General features: G+C 59.7%; 4 protein-coding genes across 4 annotated transcripts; all 4 read right to left on the bottom strand.

Moving 5' to 3' along the window:
* Positions 1-206: 206 nt before the first annotated feature.
* N7533_011626 (uncharacterized protein) lies at positions 207-1673 on the bottom strand (the record flags this gene model as incomplete). Its single annotated transcript, XM_057108276.1, has 1 exon — positions 207-1673. One exon carries the CDS (start codon positions 1671-1673, stop codon positions 207-209), a length of 1467 nt encoding a protein of 488 aa, XP_056955654.1.
* Positions 1674-1851: 178 nt separating this feature from the next.
* Positions 1852-5253, bottom strand: N7533_011625 (non-ribosomal peptide synthetase; the record flags this gene model as incomplete). The annotated part of the gene is made up of 1 exon (XM_057108275.1): positions 1852-5253. The coding sequence occupies one exon, from the start codon at positions 5251-5253 to the stop codon at positions 1852-1854; it is 3402 nt and encodes a 1133-aa protein (XP_056955653.1).
* A 43-nt stretch (positions 5254-5296) lies between these two features.
* N7533_011624 (uncharacterized protein) lies at positions 5297-7687 on the bottom strand (the record flags this gene model as incomplete). The annotated part of the gene is made up of 1 exon (XM_057108274.1): positions 5297-7687. The coding sequence occupies one exon, from the start codon at positions 7685-7687 to the stop codon at positions 5297-5299; it is 2391 nt and encodes a 796-aa protein (XP_056955652.1).
* Positions 7688-7724: 37 nt separating this feature from the next.
* Positions 7725-19610, bottom strand: N7533_011623 (uncharacterized protein; the record flags this gene model as incomplete). Its single annotated transcript, XM_057108273.1, has 1 exon — positions 7725-19610. One exon carries the CDS (start codon positions 19608-19610, stop codon positions 7725-7727), a length of 11886 nt encoding a protein of 3961 aa, XP_056955651.1.
* Positions 19611-19660: the final 50 nt, after the last annotated feature.

The raw sequence follows: 19660 nt of genomic DNA, 5'->3' as shown, positions 1-19660 counted from the left end.
GTTGTATCGAACGAGGTCGCCAGTTTTATAAATACGGGGCGCGGCCAATGGTGCTGGTGCAAACGACTGCCGCCACTTTGGAGGTTGAACAAAGGATGCAGCAGTTTTGGCCTCGTCGTTCAGGTAACCGCGTGCCAGCAGCGGGCCTTCGACGAGGAGCTCGCCGACACAGCCAACTGGGACCAGACGGTCGTGGTCGTCGGTATTCACGATCCAGAGAGAACTGGAGAGAGCATGGCCGATATTGGACGCAGTCCGACCCGTCCCTGGCCGAGGTCTTTGGCAGAGCTGCAGTAGATGGTGCATTCCGCGGGCCCGTAGCAGTTGAAGAACCCATCTAGGCCTGCAGCGCTCCATGCCGCGACCACCTTGTGCGTTGCAGCCTCACCCGCTAGAGTAAGGACTTTGAGGGACGGAGCTTCACTGGGGCTCAGGAGACCAGCGACGGTAGGGGTGAGACACGCCCAGTTGGCCTGGAGGCGCTGGATGGCAGCTGCAAGATTGTTCACTCGCTCTTGCTCCGAAGGGATGCATACACATGCCCCTCTAGTTAGGGAGGTGAAGATATCCTGAATGCTGATATCGAAACCAAATGCTGCGAATTGCAGTACGCGCGTCCCGGTCGTGATGTTCAAGGCGGAGCCATGCGCCTCGATGCTTGTACACACCGAGCCGTGCTCCAGAACCACTCCCTTCGGTGTGCCAGAGCTTCCGGACGTGTATATGACGAACGCTGGACTCGAGGACGAGCGGTGCAGCTGCACTTTTCGTGCAGGAGTTTCGTCAGCCTGTCCCTCCAGCTCCTGCACAAGGGTTGGGCCAACGATGAGAGACCGAGCTCCCAAGGCTTTGAACTGGCCGTGGTTCGCTTCAGACGTCAGCACAAGCTGGGCCTGGATGTCAGTAAGAATCGTCTCATGACGGCTCGCAGGATGAGACGGGTCCATGTGCACGCAGGCGGCGCGCGCTTTCAATATCGACATGAAAGCCACAACCGCGTAGGCGGATTTCTCGAAGCAGGTTGGGATAAACGATCCGGGTTGTACGCCCATATTGCTGAGTTTTGTCGCTAGACGGCTGGTGATTCGGTCGAGAGCCGCGTAGGTGAACGTGGCATCCCACGCGGAGACGGCTTCCATGTCGGGCACCAGCGCGGCACGCTTCGCAAAGAGGCTGTCGACACATTCTTCCAGATGCTGTGGGTAGCCGGAGTTCCACTGTGCGACCTGTGTCCGGTCTGACTTGCTGAAGATATCCAAGTCGCCGGCACGCTCTTCAGCACCATTTAACATTGCCGACAGCGTAGCCTCGAGGGTGTTGGCAACATTGGAAGCTTGCCATTCGGGGATCTTGTGTGTGTAGTGGCCGAGCAAGAGCAAGATCTGCTTGCTGGAGCTGTCATGCTTGATGTTCACCGTGAGGTCGTACTCTGTGGGATCGTGGCTGGAAATGCTGTTGAGAGTGATTCCTGTCTCCTCCGGTCTACCCGATGCAGAGCGCTGGATGGAGAGGATGGTGTTAAACAGTGGAGAGCCAGAGAGACCTGCCCCACCCTGGATTGCTGACAGCGGACAGTGTTGATGAACAAGACTGCCGAGATAGTCTTGCTGGGTCTGTTGAGCCAGCTCTGCAACCGTCGGCTCGCCCACTGACCGCGTCCGGCAAACCAGCATGTTGATGAATGGTCCAACGATCTCATCAATGCCTTCGACATCGACATCTCTCCCGGAGGCGAGGTAGCCATATGAAATGTCAACCGAGCCGGTGTAGCACCGGAGCACGATCGCCCACAAGGCTTGGAAGACACTGCCGGGGGTTACCTTGTAATGCTCACAGAACTTGGCCAGCGCGTCACTCAGATGGCCCATGTCTCAGGGAGACATATCTGAGCTCCGCATCAAGGTCCTCCACAGCTGATCGGTGGGTGACCGGGAAGAGGCACGGCTGCACATCTTGCAGGTACTCGCTCCAGTATTTCAAGGCAGCATCGTGCGGGTATTGCTGAAGAAACTTGATATATGCCGCGTAAGAGGGCGCCACCAAGCGTGAATCCAGTTTCGAGTCATAGGCCCGGGTCAAGTCTCGGACAACCAGAGCGACTGAGGCGGCATCGATGATGGCATGGTTGATCTCCAGCTTGCAGTACACGCGCGACTCCTCGGTGCAGCAGATAGACAGTCGGTGTGGCGCCCGCACCACGGTGTAGTCGACTGGCTGTAGGCTTTCGAGGAACGAGACCACGTCCGACTGCTTTGATTCGTATCGCTGCACGTCGGGAGTAATGGTTTTTAGGACCACGGAATCAAACAGGCCTTCGTCTCGCACGCTGCTGACGAACATGCTGCGAAGGATCGCATGACGCTGAACAACCTGCGTCCAGGCGTGGTTCAACCGCTCGACGGAGACGTTCGAGTTTCCCACCACTTCAAACATGAAGAAGGACTCGTACGCCCCCTTTTGGCGATGCTGGCTGAGGAGCAGTCCTTCCTGCATTGGCGAGCACGGGTACCAGTCTTCGATCGCCGAAATTTCGGCAGCGGGCAGCACAGGGAGACATTCCCTCTGGAACCTCTCGAGGGCGCTGTACCCAATGGGCATCAGAGGAAAGTCGCTGAGTGTGGGCTCAGGCGCTTGCAAAGGCAGCGTGTCAGCCATGTGCTGCAGCATACTGCGGTACAGCTGCACCCAGCTCTGGATCTCGGCCTGGTGCTGGCTTTTCTTGTTGTACACCACATTGACCTGCAGTCGGCCGTCGGGCACAGTTGCGGAGATCTCAAACAGGGCCATTCTGTTTGCGTGCAGGTCGGTGTCAAAGACCTGGCCCTCCGCTGCCGTCCGAGGTTCCTGTCGCAGCACGGCGTCATCTCGGTCGAACTGCTGGTAGCGACCCAAGTAGTTGAACAGAATTTCGGGGCGGCCGTGGTGGCCAAAGGCCTCGCGACCACTGGCGGAGAGGTACCGGCTCGTGAAGTAGTCCCATCCCGCGTTGGGCAGCTTCCCACGGAGATCCTTGACGCCACGGATCGTATTTGCGAGACCGTGGAGCATCTCGGGGGCGAGGTATACAGGAGCCATGGCTGTGAACCAGCCAACAGTCCGGGACAGGTCGATGTCTGCAGTCCAGGGCTCACGCCCGTGCCCCTCGACGAAGACAGAGGGTGCCCGGCCGTGGAATGTCTGGCTGTAGGAGAGCAGCAGCCCGGCGAGGAGGAGATCGGTCACCTCGGTTCGGAAGGCCCCATTGCAGCTGCCCAGCACCGCTCTTGTCGAGGGCTCGTCGAGGGTGAAACTTGCCAGTTCGGCATCCACGTAGACGTTGGACGTGGTTTCCAACCCCCAGAAAGCCATATATGGGGTCATCGGAACGTGATACGGAAGGGCGGTGGCAACAGCCAGGGTCTGCGCGTGTTCGGCCTGCATCGCGGTCCACGACTGGAAGGAGAGAGCGGGCTCGTCGCTTAATGTGCCTCCGAGAAGGAGGTCCTCGAGATCCTGCAGCAACACCCGCCAAGAGACCATGTCAATCACCAAATGGTGCGCGACCATAAAGAGGAGCTGGCCTTCGTCTTGCACATCGAAGAGATCCACGCTGAGCAGGGGGCCGTTTTGCACATCTGGATGGCGTGCACTGTCTGTCATTATGCGGGCCACCTGAGTGCGGTCGGTCAGCCGGTGCGCCTGGAAGTGGTACGAGCCAGAGATGTCGTTGGTGATGCGCTGCACCCAGTTGGACCCCGGCTGCAATCGCCTGAACCGAGCACGGAGCATCGAGTGCTGCCGGACAACCGCATCGATTGCTTGAATAAGCTCCTGCGCTTTGATTGGCTTTCCGAGGCGAAGGAAGAAGCTCTGGTTGGACAGGGTCGGCTGCTGGCCACAGACATCCAGATAAAACTGCTGGATGGGCGATAGGGCAAACTCTTCCCCGGGCCGTTCGGGGGGGATCGAGGAGGACAGGCGCACGGGGCGGACGCAGAGAGACACCTGCGCAAGGCTCGCGCTCTGCAGGATGTCCGCAACCCGCAGCGAGAGCCCTTCGCGCCGGGCGTGGCTGACCACCTGCATTGCCGTGATCGAGTCGCCTCCAAGGCCGATGAACGAGCGACTGAGCGAGGTGGCCGCGGGCTGCAGGTTTAGGACGCGGGCCACAATCTCCTGCACGCGGCGGTCGGTGGCAGTGGCCGGGATGGATGTCCCAGTGGCCTCCTCGTTTGCTTGCGTCAGGGCGCTGAACGTCTCCTGCGAGAGCCCCTCGACGAATGCGTTCACACGCTGGCGATCAAGCTTGCCGGATGTGTTGAGTGGGATGCTCCGAACGACGATCCACAGCGTTGGGACCATGAACGAGGGCAGTTGGCTTACCAGGTGGTCTTTGACAGCCGAGACCTGCAGCCAGATGCCTTCGTCGACGGCGAATTCAATTTCCGAGCTCGATGCTTGGGCGATGGCCGCGAGGGAAACGACGGCGACGACGCGGCCTTTGCACAGGCCAGCCCGCACCATCAGAACGAGGCTGTCCCGGATCACTGCGTGCTGGGTCAAATGGTGTTCGATCTCGCCCAGCTCAAAGCGTTGACCTCGCAGCTTGACCTGGTGGTCCTTGCGGCCGATGTAGTTCAAGGTCCCATCCTGTTGATACTGCACGAGATCCCCGGTCTTGTACATACGGCGGCCCAACCCACGGCCCTGGGCGTTAGCCCAGTGAGGGTCTATGATAAAGGAAGCGTTTGTCTTCTCCAGGTCGCCGAGGTATCCTCGAGCCAGCGAGTGGCCTTCAACGAGCAGCTCGCCTACTGCACCCAATGGAACCAGGCGGTCGTGGTTGTTGGGATCCGCAATCCAGGCGAGGGTGCTAACTGCACGGCCAACTCCCTCGGCGCCCTCTGTGTTGGAGGCAATCGAGCGAGACAGGCAGAACACGCAGGTCTCCGTGGGCCCGTAGCCGTCAATGAGATCCACGCGTCCTCCCCAGACTTCAATGTTTTCCTTTCGGATTGCCTCACCTCCAAGCACCAGGGTCCTCAGTCCAGTGAGACGCTCGGGGCTGAGCGTTGTGGCGAAAGAGGGCGAGAAACACGCCCAGTTGACCTGCATTTCGTTGATGACGGCCTCGATCTCGCCACCCATGCGCTGATCCTCAGACGGCACGCAAACACAGCCGCCAAAGACAAAGGTCGTGAAAACCTCAACAATCGCCGCATCGAAGCTGTACGAGGAGAATTGGAGAGCACGCGTATCGGGTGCGAATTCCATGACCTTTCCATGCCCGGTGGTGCTGGTGCAGGCGGCGGCGTGCTCAATCACGACTCCCTTGGGTTTCCCAGTGCTGCCGGAGGTGAAGATGAGATACATGCTGTTGCCGCCGTGTGCTCGACCAGTCAGTCTCAGGTTGCGGGGATGGAAGGCCGGCGATCAGGGCGGGCGACACCTCGACGATCGTCTTCTCCGCTCCCAAGCCACGGTTCTCGCGGGTCTCAGGAGAGACCACGACGACGTCGGAGTTGAGTTGCTCGACGATACCCTGGCGCCGCTGAAGGGGATGCGACGGGTCCAAGGGCACAAAGGCACCACCAGCTTTAAGGATTGCGAGCATCGCGACTATAGTCCATGCAGACTTTTCCATGCAAATGGGCACCATGGTCTCTGCCTGCACACCAAGGGAGACTAGGTGGTGTGCCAGATCCGTGGAGACCCGGTCAAGCTCTTCGTATGTGAAGCTGGCGTCCCAGGCGCAGATGGCTGGACGGGCTGGCTGCCGGACTGCCTGCTCTTCAAAGACTTGGTGCATGCACCGGTCGATCTTGGCTGGGGGTGCAGCACTACCGGTCCATTGGTCGAGCTGCAGCATACTCTCTGCACCGACAGGACTCAGCTCGCCCAGACTCTGTTCAGGACTCTCCAGGAGTGAGTGAAACAGGGTAGCAAAGGTAGCGGCAATGTTGTTAGCCTGCCACTTAGACAGCGCAGTGCTCCAGTATCCCAGAGTGGCCTGTGGGGCGGCTTCGGAGGCGACAGCCCCAATTGTCAGATCATATTCGCTGGGATCATGACCGCTTCGGGTGCGGAACGAGAGTCCAGCGGCATTTCGCGATGCTGGCTGGTGCTGCGAGCTGCGCTGGATGGTCATGACCGAGTTGAACAGCGACCGGCCTCCAAGCCCGCGCGCATGCTGGATCTCCGCGAGCGAGCAGTGCTGGTATTCCAGGGCAGCCATAAAGTCCACCTGCAGCGTCTGGGCGACATCGCTCCCCCGCTGTGCTCCGACGTTGTTCATGCGGCAGACGAGCATGTTGATCAGCGGGCCCACCATGTCCTCGACACCTTCAAGGGGGACGTCACGGCCGGAAGTCAGGTATCCAAAGCAGACGTCCTCGGATCCTGTGTAGCAGCGGAGAACCATGGCCCAGATCAGCTGGAACACGTTGGCAATGGAGACTCCGTATCTGTCACAGAAGGCGCCCAGCCGCCCAGCGGAGCTTGCAAGGTCGATCGAGACGTGGTGTATTTCCTTCGGTGCGTTGCTGACTGCACGCGCAACAGGGAAGATACTAGGCTCCAGGCCATCCAGGTAACCCTTCCAGTAGCCATAAGCCACATCCTCTGGCTTGGACTGAATGTGGGCAATGTAGGAGCTGTACCGGGGGCCAGTGCCGTGTAGCTTTCCGTTGTATGCGAGGTCCCAGTCACGAAGCAATCCACCAAGCGAGGCCGCGTCAAAGATGGCGTGGTTGGCCTCGAGCCTGCCGACGATCTTGTTGGTGCCGTCTGCAATGCGGCAGATGGCCAGCTGGTGAGGAGGTTTGGTTGGATCCCCGTAGTCCAACAAGGGGACAGCTTGTAGGAGCTCGAGGGCGGCCTGCTCGCTCGCCGCCTCAAGCAAGGTCGACCGGATACGGGGTTGCTTCAAGACAATCTGGTCGTACACACCGTTGTCGGACACGCTGTCGATGAAGACGGTCCGCAGTATCGGGTGGCGAGCGACAAGAACCTCCCAGGCGCTCAACAGGCGTTCGCCATCGACAGCCTGCTGTGTGCTGCCTGACACCTCGAAGACGTACTGCACTTTGTAGGCGCCTTCACCACGGCTCTGAGTAAGGAGAAGACCCTGCTGCATCGGCGAGACGGGATAGACGTCTTCCAGCTCGTCCAGACCGGCCACACCGAGCAGGGGCATCCGCTGTTCAACAAGCAGGTCGAGGCCGGAATAGCTCCACTTCAGCAGAGGGAAATCGACCAGGGTTGGCTGAGGAGCCATGCGGGACAGTTGGTGCAGCGCCTCCGTCAGGGCCGTCTGGTAGCTCTGGATCCAGCTGCAGATCCGGTCCCTGTGCGCCATGCGGCGACTGAAGTTGAATGTGAACTGAGCGACTCCCTGCTCGATCTGGGCAGAGATTTCAAATAGCGCCTGCCGGGGCACTTCTTCACCAACGTCGTAGACCATCCTTTCGGATCGTGGGATCGGTTGGAACAGGCTGTCGGCCTTTTCCAGCTGTTGCTGTATCCCCAGGTAGTTGAAAAGGATCTCGACGGGCCCGTGGTGGGCGAAGCGCTGTTTTCCTTGCGCGGAGAGGAATCGGCCGGAGAAATAGTCCCAGCCATTGGTAGGAGTCTGGCTGCGGCAGTCTTTGACGTGCGAGATGGCACGCGTAACGCTGTCGGTCATGTTCTCGAGATACATTGGCATCATCGTGGTGAACCAGCCCACCGTGCGAGACAGGTCGATTTCATCGTTCCAGGGCTCGCGGCCATGGCCCTCCGTGAAGACGACGGGGGGGCTTTCGGTCGGTGAAGGTCTGCGTAAAGGACCAGAGCAAAGAGCCCAGAAGGAGGTCCGTCACCTGGGTACGGAAAACTCGGTGGACTTGATCCGACAAGAGGAGCGAGGTGACGCCAGCGGGCAGCTGGAAGGATTCCGAGTCGTGGTCTGCATACACATTGGGCTGGTTCGCCATGTTCCAGTATGCGAACGGGTCTGGATGAGCAGGCACGTCGAAGGCAAGACACTTTGGTAGGAGGGAGGTGGCGTTTGCGGAGATATATTCTGCTTGCAATCGTAGCCAGTCCTGGAAGCTTGCCGAGTTCACAAGACTGGTAGACGAAGTGGGAGACTGCAGCAGCTCTTCCAGCTCCTGGAGCACGATTCGCCACGACACCAAGTCAATAACCAGGTGGTGGGCCACGAGGAACAGGAGCTGCTCTCCGCTGGTGGTGGTGAAGAGGTCGCATCTGAAAACTGGACCTTTTGTGATGTCCAGGCTCAGCTGGCTTTTGTTGACTGCGGCGACCATCTGGTCAGAGGTAACCCGGTCGTAATGCTGAAACGCAATCGATCCGTCGTTTGCGGCACTTATATATTGCTGCCACACGCCGTCGGCTCCTTGAGAGAATCGAGCCCGGAGCATCGCGTGATTGCGCAGGATTGCATTCAGGGCCATGGTCAGCTCCTCATGTCGAATGGTCCTGCTCAAGCGCAGGAAGACGCTCTGGTTCAGGCGAGAAGGCTGGTTGTTGGTCACGTTGAAGAACAGGCTCTGAATGGGCGACAGAGCGAATGCCTCGTGTGCTTGCTGCTCCTGTTTGGGCGCTTCTTCGACGGTCTCTGCAGTCTTCGGTGATAGTTCGGTCAGGCTGTTGCTCTTCATAATGTCGCGCACGCGGAGAACGACTCCGTTGGCTCTGCAGCGCGAGGCCAGCTGCATGCTAGTGATTGAGTCACCTCCAAGGCTGGGAAACGACCTGTTCATGGAAACGTCGCCCAGCGACAGGTTGAGAACATCGGCCACGGCAGCCTGGATGACCCTCTCCACTGCAGTCTGCGGGAGGGCAACGGCCTCGACAGCGCCGCCAATCCACTGGCGGTACTCGTGCTCGTCCAGGTGGTGCACCCAGCGTGTGATCTGCGCACGATCCAGCTTGCCCGAGTTGCTGAGCGGCAGCCTGTCGACCACGAGCCAGAACGAGGGAACCATGTAAGGTGGCACCTTGGCGGCGAGGTAGGCTTCGGTGGCCGCGAACAGCGCCGACGCACCGTCCTTGCTCGCGTGCCGGACGAGATTCAGTCCACCGGACGCGGGCTGGCCCCGGTCTGCGTTGAGCGAGAGCACTGCGGTCAACCCGCCTTTGCAGGGCCCGTTGTCCGGGAGGAATGCCATGGCGTTCTGCACGGGCTCGCTGGCGGACAAGTGATGCTCGATTTCGGCAAGCTCGAGCCGCTGTCCATGCAGCTTGACCTGCGTGTCTTTGCGGCCGAGGAATTCCATGGACCCATCGGGCTGATAGCGTACCAGGTCGCCAGTCTTGTACATGCGCCGTGGGCGAGCGAAGGAGCCGGATTGAGTGGTGGACCAGGCCGGATCGACGATAAACGCAGCCTCGGTCTTGTCGGGGTTCTTGAGGTAGCCTCTCGCGAGGGTGACGCCTTCAATGACCAGCTCGCCGACTCCTCCGACGATGGCAAGCTTGTGGTGGTCCTGCGGGTTCACAACCCAGACGAGCGGCCCGACAGGAAGGCCGATGCAGGACGAGGACGAGGCCTCTGTGGCACGGTGAGCAGTTGCTATCGCAGAGGTCTCGGTCGGCCCATATGCAAGGATCAGGCGGAGCCTCTTGGCCCAGGTCTCGATATGCCACTGGGGGATCTGCTCGCCGCCCAGCACCAGCGTCTGGATGGTCGGAATCTCACTCGGAGTAAGCGTCGAAGCCACAGAGGGGGTCAGGAACATCCAATTTGCGCGGCAGGCGGCGATGAATGCGGCAATACCCTCGGTCTGCTGCTCGGGGACACACACGGTGCCGCCGGTAATCAGCGTGGTGAGGATCTCCATCACGCTCGCGTCAAAGGTGTACGTGGCGAACTGCAGCACGCGGCTGTCTGGCTCGAAGCCCAGCCCCTTTCCGTGGTAGGTTGCGCTCGTGGCATAGGAGCCGTGCTCGATCAGGGTCCCCTTGGCTCGGCCGGTGGTGCCAGACGTGAATATCACGTATGCGAGATCGCGAGGGCTCACGGGGCAGGTGAGCTGGCGCAGGGGCATCTTCTTGACGCGGTCAGTACTGACGGGGACCACGTTCCCCACGATCGCCTGGCACAGGGGACGGCGGCTGACGGAGGAGAGGATGATGGTGGCCTCGATGTCCTCGACAATCGCCTGCAGCCGGTCGATGGGGTACTTGGCGTCAAGGGGAGTGAATGCATAGCCCGCCTTGAGCACGGCGAGCATTGACAGGATCATCAGCTCGGACTTCTCGAAGCACAGAGGCACGACTGTTCCACGCGACAGGCCAAGCAACTGTAGCTCGCCAGCGAGACGAGTGGACAGGTCCTCGAGCTCGGCATACGTCCACCGCACCCCGCTGAACGAGTAGACTGCCTCCTTGGTCGGCGTCGCTTGGGTACGCTCCAAGACGAGGTCGTGGATGCAGCGCTCGACAGGCGGCGGCACCGTTTCGTTCCATTGTTCGACCTGTGCGAGTTCCTCGGGGCTGATCAGACTAAGGTCTCCAAATGTGGTGGTGGCGCTGGACCCTGCGAGATGGTGCAAGATCGAGAGCAGGGCGCCGGACATCTGGCGGGCCTGCCAGTCGCTGAAGACGTTGGTCCAGTAGTCCAGATCCACTCCGATGAGCTCCTGGCCCGCGATCTGGATGTTGACGGCCATGTCGTAGTCGGAGGGGTCGTAGCTGCTCACACTCGAAAAGTGCGTCTCTTGAATAGACGAGGGCGCATCGTTGACGGGCTTGGTGGAGAGCAGCGTGTTGAACAGCGGGCGGCCTCGGAGGCTCAGGGCGTGTTGGATCTCCCCGAGGGAGCAGTGCTGATGGGCGAGCGATGACAGGTAATCCTGCTGGGTGCGCTGAGCCGCATCCACAATGTTGGCCGAGTCGGGGATCTGGGATCGGTGGATGAGCAGGTTGATAAGGGGCCCAACAATCTCGTCGACTCCCTGCAGGGGGATATCACGACCTGAGACAAGATATCCGTAGCACACATCATCGCTGCCGCCAAAGTGCTTCAGCAAAACGGCCCATGCGGTCTGGAAGATGTTGGCCGCGGTCACTGCGTGCGCCTTGCTGAACCGCGCCAGTCGCTGCGTGAGCTCAGAGGGGATCGCCACCTTGACGTGGCCGAGACGCCGCTGATCGCGAGGAGTGCCAAAGGTTGCGCGCAGACAGCAAGGCTCTACCTCGCTGAGATAGTTTGTCCAGTACGATAGTGCGTTGGTCGCTGGGTTTGCGTGAAGGTATTCAATGTAGTGACCGTAGTGCCGCTGACTGTGGGGGAGAGGACGTCCATCAACTGCGCCGGCCAGATCGCGTAGCACCAGCCGTATCGACGCAGCATCCATGATTGCGTGGCTGACGGTGAGCTTCCAGAAGACCTGGTTGGTCATGGTCACGATGACTGTGAACTGGTGCGGAGGGCGCAGGGGGTCACGGGCAAGCTGGGAGCTCTTGACTGCATCTTCCAGCTGGGCAGGCCCTTTGATAGCGAGGAAGTCAGTGTTGGCCTCTGCAGTCTTAAGCACCGCCTGGACGAATGAACCGGCCTTGTCGACAAACACCGTCCGCAGCATAGGATGCCGGTTAACGACCTCCTCCCATGCAGAAACGAGCGAGGCGGGCGAAAAAAACTGGCCCGCCGGCGGCTTGGCTTCAAAGATGAACTGCACCTGGTAGGAGGAAGGGTCGGTCTCCTGGCTGAGCAGGATGCCCTGCTGGATCGGGGCGCAGGGATACAGCCCTTCAATCGCAGCAAATCCGCCGAGACGATCCACCGCAGCATCCAGCCATCCGTAACTGGTCTGCACGAGAGGGTAGTCCGACAAGGTAGGCGCTTGCTCCATCTCGGAAAGGGCGGAGGCGCAGTCACAGAGGGTGGACTCGAATGCCTTGAGCCAGCGTTGGATGCGCTCTGGATGCTGCACGCGGCGGCTGTAGACAAAGTGGAAACGGAGACAGCCACCGTCCACCACCGCAGAGACATCAAATAGAGCCGTGCGGGACAAAGACGGGTCGACGTCGGCCATTTCTTCGTCAAAGCCCCGCGAGCAGTGCCTGAAGAGCGCGTCCGGCCTCTCCAGCTGCTGGAACCGGCCCATGTAGTTGAAGACCAGCTCCATCGGCAGGGCAGCAGCTGCGCGGGACTCGCGACCCTTGGCAGTCAGGTAGCACCAGTTGAAGTACTGCCAGCCCTGCTTAGGAAGCTGTCGCCGGCGGTCCTTGATCGTTCTCAGCTTCTGCTTGAATCCCTCGGTGGGCGACTCCGTGCCAGCCAGAGACACGGGGCTGATGGTCGTGAACCACCCAACCGTGCTTGAAACGTCCAGCCCGTCGCTCCACGGCTCGCGGCCATGGGCTTCACCGAAGACCGCTGGGGTCTCGCGATCAGTAAAGACGTGTTCGAACGAGTCGAGCAGGGCGGTGATGAAAATGTCGGATGGCTCGGTGCGGAACGGGCTGTTGGCAGTTTCCAGCAGCATTGCGGAGGTTGGTACATCCAGGGTGAACGTTTCTCTGACAGTGTTGCCGTACGTGTTGTCTTGAGAGGTCATTCCCCAGTAGGATGGATTCGCGGCCGGGATCGTGTATGGCAACACACTGGCTTCATCCCAGTCCTGGTGCTGAACGTATTCAGCCTGGGCGCGCGCCCACGCCTGAAAGGGTGTCGACTGTCGGGCGATGCTCGCCTCACTGCCATCGGGGAGAATCTGCTCCAGTGCAGTCAGGATGACTCTCCAGGAAACGAGGTCGATGACCAGATGGTGGGCAACCAGGTACAGGAACTGGTCCCCTTCGGCGGTCTGGAAGAGCAGTGCTGCGAACAGGGGACCTTGCTCAATGTCGAGCTGCTTGGTTGCCTCCACTACCGTAGCTTGGACTTCGGCGAGCGAAGGGACATGATGAACCTGGACTGAGCAAGACTTGTCGAGGTCCTCCGTAATGTATTGGGTCCAGCCCCCACTGGTAGTCTTCTTGAAGCGAGCGCGCAGCATTGAGTGCTCTTGGGCGAGCACCTTGATTGCATTCTGGAGAGCAGCAGAATCGATCCGGCGCGTCAATTGTAGCAGGAAACTCTGGTTGAAGCGAGAGGGCTTGCCTGCTGTGAGTTCGAAGAAGAACCCTTGGATCGGAGACAGGTCAAACGTCTGATTCAGGCTATCCTGCTTCGCCACAGTAGCGACAGTGTCTTCATGGCGCATAGCTTGTGCGACCTGAGACAGAGACATGCCTTGCAAGATATCCTGGACGCGAAGGTGAATGTTATCAGCCCGACAGGTGGCGGAGAGCTGCATGGCGGCAATCGAGTCTCCTCCCAGCGCCACAAACGAGCGATTGAGGAGCACCTCTTGCTCCGCGCAATTCAGAACACGGGCACACAGGCGCCGCAGCACTTGATCCATCTCAGTCGCTGGCTCGGCGTCGGCGCCCACTTCCTCTGTGAGCAGAGCGGCTCGGTATTCCGTCTCGTCCAGGGACTTGAGCCAGCGAGCGAGGGCGCTTCGATCCAGCTTGCCGGACTTGCTGAATGGCATCGCTTCGATCACCATCCAGTCGCTGGGCACCATGTACCGGGGGACACGCTCGGCGACCGCGAGGGATATGGAAGCAACTGCCGTCGACGCCTCCTTGCGGTGGGCATCGGGGATAACTTGGAGCTGATGAGCGGCGCTCTTCCCGCTGCTGAGCCCTCGCAGTGTCAAGATCGCCGTCAATCGCCCTTTACTTTCTGCTGGGCTGTGCAGAAGAACAGCGGCATGGAGAACCCGGTCATCCTGCAAGAGATGGTGCTCGACCTCACCGAGTTCCATGCGTTGACCTTGCAGCTTGACCTGGGTGTCCTTGCGGCCGATGAAGGCGAAGGACCCATCGGGCGTATACCGGACCAGATCGCCGGTCTTATAGACACGACTACCGCTCGACGAGGACCATTCAGGCCCCAGCACGAACGAGGTTGCGGTCTTTTCGGGCTCTTTTAAGTATCCCCTGGCAACAGAGGGACCTTGAATCACGAGCTCGCCAACGGCACCAATTGGAACTAACTGGCTGTGACTCTGGGGGTGCACGATCCAGCCCAGACCACCAGACGCCTTGCCAATGTTGGAAGCACTGGTGACCGTAGGATTCACTGCAGCAATGACGGCGGTCTCGCTGGGACCGTAGGCGTTGATCAGGGCGACGCTCTTGGACCACGTAGCGATATGAGCATCGGTCATGGCCTCTCCTCCCAGCACCAAGGTCTTCAAGCTGGGAACACTCGCGGGGTCAATTGTGCGAGCAAAAGAGGGGGTCAGCAGAGCCCAATTTGCTTGGTACTCCTCGATAAAGCGGGAGATGGAGTGAAGTCGAGTCTCCTCGTTGGGGACACAGACACACCCACCGACCAGCAGCGTCGTCAGAATCTCCAGAATGGAAGCATCGAACGTGTACGATGCAAACTGCAGGACTCGGCTGGACAAGTTCATTTGCAGCCTCTCTGTGTAGGTGCGCAGGTTGGTAATGTACGCGCCGTGTTCGTTCATGGTTCCTTTGGGCTTGCCCGTGGTGCCCGAGGTGAAGATGACATACGCCAAATTGGCTGCAGAGACGGTGGGCAGGATTGTTCCTACACATGGTTCTTGCAAGAGCGGTGACGACGAGCTCACAACGACGACATGAGGTGCCAGCTTCCGGGCCAGCTGTTCGAGGTCCGGAGAAGCCAGAACAACCTGGGCTTCAAGATCGTCCATAATCGACTTCAGGCGCTCTGTCGGGTGGCTGGAGTCGAGCGAGGCAAAAGCAGCTCCGGCCTTCAGAATGGCCAGCATTGCCACAACTGCATACACCGACTTTTCAAAGCACAGAGCCACCTTGGACTCGACATTCACGCCGAGCTCGATCAGCTTGGCTGCCAGTCGGGTGGCGAGGGCGTCCAGCGTGCTGTACGACAGGTTTCCGTCGCAGCCCTCCACGGCCGGGCGATCAGGATGAGCCAGGGCCTGCTGCTGAATGAGCTCGTGGATGGTCTCTATGGCTGGGGGTGGCATTGCTTTATTCCACTCTTGAATTTGTACGAGATCGCGCTCGCCAAGGGCGTCGATCTCGCCGGCTAGAGGACTCTCCTTTGTGACAAGCTGATGGAGGACGCGGCTAAACGAATGCGCGACGCTCTCGGCTTGTTGGGCAGAGAGGATGGAAGTCCAGTAGCCCAGGGACACACTGGGTCGCTGGCTACGGTCAACAGGCACCTGGACGTTGACCGTAACGTCGTATTCAGTTGGATCATACCCATCGATGTCCTGGATCGAGACGGACTGTCCCGCCAAGGCATGTTCGTCCACGCGCTGGATGGACATGACCGTGTTAAACAGCGGGCGGCCAGACAAGTTGAGCGCATGCTGGATGCTCGCGAGTGAGCAGTAATGGTGCTTGAGGCCGTGCAGATACGCCTCTTGTGCGCTGTTGATCAAGCTGGCGACCGGGGCCTCGCGGTCGAGGTCGAGACGGCATACCAGCATGTTGATGAGCGGGCCGACAATGTCTTGGACGTTCTGGACGGGGATATCGCGACCAGAAACCAAATACCCAAAGGCAACGTGGTCAGTGCCGCTGTACAGACCGAGAACAAGGGCCCAGACAACCTGGAAGACATTGGCCAGAGTGGCGTTGTTCTGCGAGCAAAAGTCCTGCAGTGCGGCGCCTGGAATATCCTCCAGACTAACCGCAACAGCCTCGAGCTCTTTGCTCGTTGCCGACCCCAAGTGTGGAAAGTGGCACGGCTCGATGCCCTCCAAGTACTCTGTCCAAAAGCGAATGGCTTTCTCTTGGGACTGCTTGCCCAGGTAGGCAATGTACTCACCGTATGACGGCCCCTGCGCTAGTACAGCCCCATCGCAGGCTTGAATCAGATCGCGGAGAATCAAACGGAAGGAGGAAGCATCGATGATCGCATGGGAAATGTCCAGGCTGCATTGCAGATGCCCGTTCGGGGCCTGTGTGACCGTCAGATGGTGCATTGCACGGACTGCGCCCTTACTAGAGTGGCTGCGAATGCCATTCAGTGTAGTGGGCGCAACCAAATGGCGCAGGACGATCTGATCATAGACGCCCTGCTCGGCCACAGAGTCTACGAATAAAGTTCGGAGAGCAGGATGGCGATCAATCACCGACTGCCAGGCCTCGAGAAGACGTTCTGCATGCATACCAGAGCCAGCCTGGGGCACGACGGCAAAGTCGAACCGGATCTTATATGTGTCTGGATTCTTGCTCTGGCTGACCAGTAAGCCCTCTTGCATTGACGAGCACGGATAGACGGCCTCAATATCTTCCATTCCAGACAGTCCCAGCGCTGGCAGGCGGGAGCGAAGTAGGCGATCGATGCCCGAGTACGAGATCTGGAGGAGGGGGAAGTCGCTCAGGGTAGGTTCTCGGGCTCGCCGAGGTAGTTCTCGGGCGGCGGTCTCTAGGCAGTGCTGATACCCACGAATCCAAGCCTCGAACTGCTCCTGTCGCTTGCCATGGCGGTTGTACATCATGTCGACACGCAGGCGGCCCTGGTCGATGACGACGGAGACCTCGAGCACGGCCCACCGGGTCAGATTGTCCGCCAGGTTGGAAGCGTACTCTGCCGCAGTCAGATGCTCCTGGCGAAGAAGCGCATCATCGCGCTCCAGTTGTTGATATTGTCCCAGGTAGTTGAAGACAAGCTCCATGGGCCAGTGGTCTTGGTACGCCGCGCGCCCGTTCTGGTTGAGGTAGCGAGATGTAAAGTACTTCCACCCGTTTGCTCCCAGGCTGCGTCTGCGATCCTTGACCCGGCGCACTGCCTCGACTAGGTTGGGTATCTCGTCCGAGGCAACATGGACGGGGGCGAGAGTTGTGAACCATCCCACCGTGTTGGACAGGTCTATGGCAGCCTCGTCCCAGGACTCACGACCGTGCCCTTCGCTGAAGGCAGTCGGAGCCGCCTTGTCGACGAACGCCTGGGTGAAGCTGAAGATTGCGGCTGCGAGGAACAGCTCCATGGGCTCGCTGTTCAAGGTTCGGTTGGCGTCACCCAACAGCTGCTGTGTTGTCTGTGCATCCAAAACAAAGGACCTCTGGATGAGATCTCCATAAACGTTGCTCGTCAAGCCCCAGTACTCAGAAAGGTCGACAGGCGCAACAGTAGTTGTCTCTTCCGGCTCAAGGTGCTGCTGCGCATATTCCTCCTGTAGACGCAGCCACGCTTGGAACGAGAAGGGGCAGTCAGCCTGCAAAGAACCAGACAGCATTAGCTCCTCCAGGTCGTGGAGGATAACTCGCCATGACACAAGATCAATGACCAGATGGTGTGCAGCAAGAAACAGCAGCTGGCTGGATGGAAGATTGATCAGAGCTGCGGCGATTAGAGGACCTGTCTGGGGGTCGAGAGCCTGATGAGTGGCGTCGATGATGGGAGCAGCATCGGCCCGGCTCGATGCCTTTGCGGCCACAACGTGGTAGGATCCCTCGGTCTCGAGGGTGATGGTCTGTTTCCAGTGGCCGCCCTGGTGTTCGAAACGGGCACGGAGCATGGAATGATGTCGGACGATCGCATCCAATGCTTGTGAGACTTGACTGGCTTCCAAGGGGCGTGACGGGCGTAGCAAGAAACTCTGGTGCATCTTCATGAGCTGTCCCTCGGTCATCTCGAAATACAACTGCTGGACCGGCGACATGGCAAATTGCTCGCCGACAGTCTCGGTTGCGCTCACTGACGAGACCTCATGGCGAGGCTGGGCCAGCAGGGCCAGGCTGGAGATGGTGCGTCTGCGGAGAAGGTCTTCAACACGCACCATGAGGCCTTCACGTCGGAGACGGGCAGCCACCTGCATGGCGGTAATGGAATCGCCACCGAGGCTGACCAACGAGCGGCCTCTGGGGACGCTGTCTTCTGGAAGGTTGAGGACACGGGCGAAGGTCGAGGCGAGCAGTCTCTCGACAGGTGTGCAAGCCTCTCCTCCCAGCGTTTTCTCCTCATGGGACTCTGCCTGGCCGAGTGCCATCTGGGAAATATATTCCTCTTCCAGCTTCTCTACTGTCCGGCGGACATGCGCACGATCGATCTTTCCCGAGGTGTTCTTGGGAATATTCGGCACTGCAAGCCAAACGGTCGGCACCATGTATCGGGGCAGCTCCTCTGTCACACGGTTGAGTAAAGCATCGAGTCGGCCCTCCGCCAGTTGACGGTCCTGCGAGCTGAGTAAGGGGAATAGCCCAGCCATGCTGGTGCTCGCCAAAGGCACCTCCATGACGGCGACGAGTTTCTCCCTCAGAGGACCCGATGTGGGCCACACCACGATGGCACTGTCGAGGTGGTGATCGATCTCACTCAGCTCGAGACGCTGGCCGTGGATCTTGATCTGCGTGTCTTTGCGCCCGATATACTCGAGCGACCCGTCCGCCTCGTGCCGGACCAGATCGCCTGTAGCATACATGCGGCGCGAGCCAGTGTACGGCTGGCCCTTGGTCCAGGCTGGCGCATTGAGAAATGATTGCTGCGTCTTGACGGGGTCATTGAGATACCCCCGTGCAAGGAGCGGTCCTTCCACAAGCAACTCTCCAACACATCCGATCGGGGCAAGACGGTCGTGATTTGCAATGTCGACCACCCACAGGCGACTGGCCAGGCCCTGGCCGATATTCGCTGGCTTCTGGCCTCGTCCAACGTCTCCGTTCCACGAGCAGAAGATGGTGCTCTCGGCGGGACCGTAACAGTTATGGATCTTGACTGCCGATCCCGCAAACAGGTCAATGGCACGACGGGTAACGGCTTCTCCGGCAAGAATGAGGGTTGAGAGGGTAGGGATATCCGCGGGGAGAAGCGAGGCAACGGTCGTGGTCAAGCAGGCAGCAGTCACTCTCATGGAGGCCATCGCTGCGGCGAGATCACCAGTCCGCTGCTCTTCGGAGGGCACACAGACGCAACCACCGTGGATGAGGGTGGTGAAGATATCGTGGATGCTAATATCAAACACATGGGCTGCGAACTGGAACACGCGCGAATTCGGGCCCGTCTGGAGGACCTTGCCTTGCGCAATGGTGCTGGTGCAGACGGCGGAATGCTCGAGGACAACTCCTTTGGGCGTCCCAGTGCTGCCGGAGGTGTAGATGAGGAATGCAGCATTGAATGGCTGGATGTGCGCCGCAGTCTCGGGCTGCTTGGAGGAAAGCCGGTTCACGAAGGATGCTCCGACAGCCAGAATGGGAAGGTGGTGAATGGCTTCCTGAGCCACACGCAGCGCGCGACCCTCGCTGGCCAGCACGAGCGTGGCACGCGCAGTTTGTACGGTTATTTGTAGGCGACGAGGGGGGTGGGAGGGATCCAGGGCCAGACAGACTCCGCCTGCTTTCAGAATGGCCAGCATGCTGACGACAGTCCACGCGGATTTTTCAAAGCAAAACGCCACCGGATCCTCCAGGCCGACTCCCAGAGAAATCAGATGGCTGGCGAGGGAATCTGACAGCTCGTCCAGCTGGTGATACGTAAAGCTGGTATCCCAGCCGGAGACCGCCTCTGCCTCTGGACGGAGGAGAACCTGTCGTCCCACGAGCTCGTGGACGCAGCTCGCGAAAGGAGAAGGCAGACGATCTGAATTCCAGCGGAGCACCTCCATCTGATCCGACGGGCTGCAGATGTCGATATCTCCGACGAGCACCCCGGCCG

The sequence above is a fragment of the Penicillium manginii genome (genome assembly GCF_028828005.1).
Source record: "Penicillium manginii strain IBT 31320 chromosome Unknown utg000008l:1.0-3226943.0:1.0-3228205.0, whole genome shotgun sequence".
Lineage (NCBI taxonomy): Eukaryota > Fungi > Ascomycota > Eurotiomycetes > Eurotiales > Aspergillaceae > Penicillium > Penicillium manginii.
This window is presented reverse-complemented; position numbering and strand designations above follow the sequence as displayed.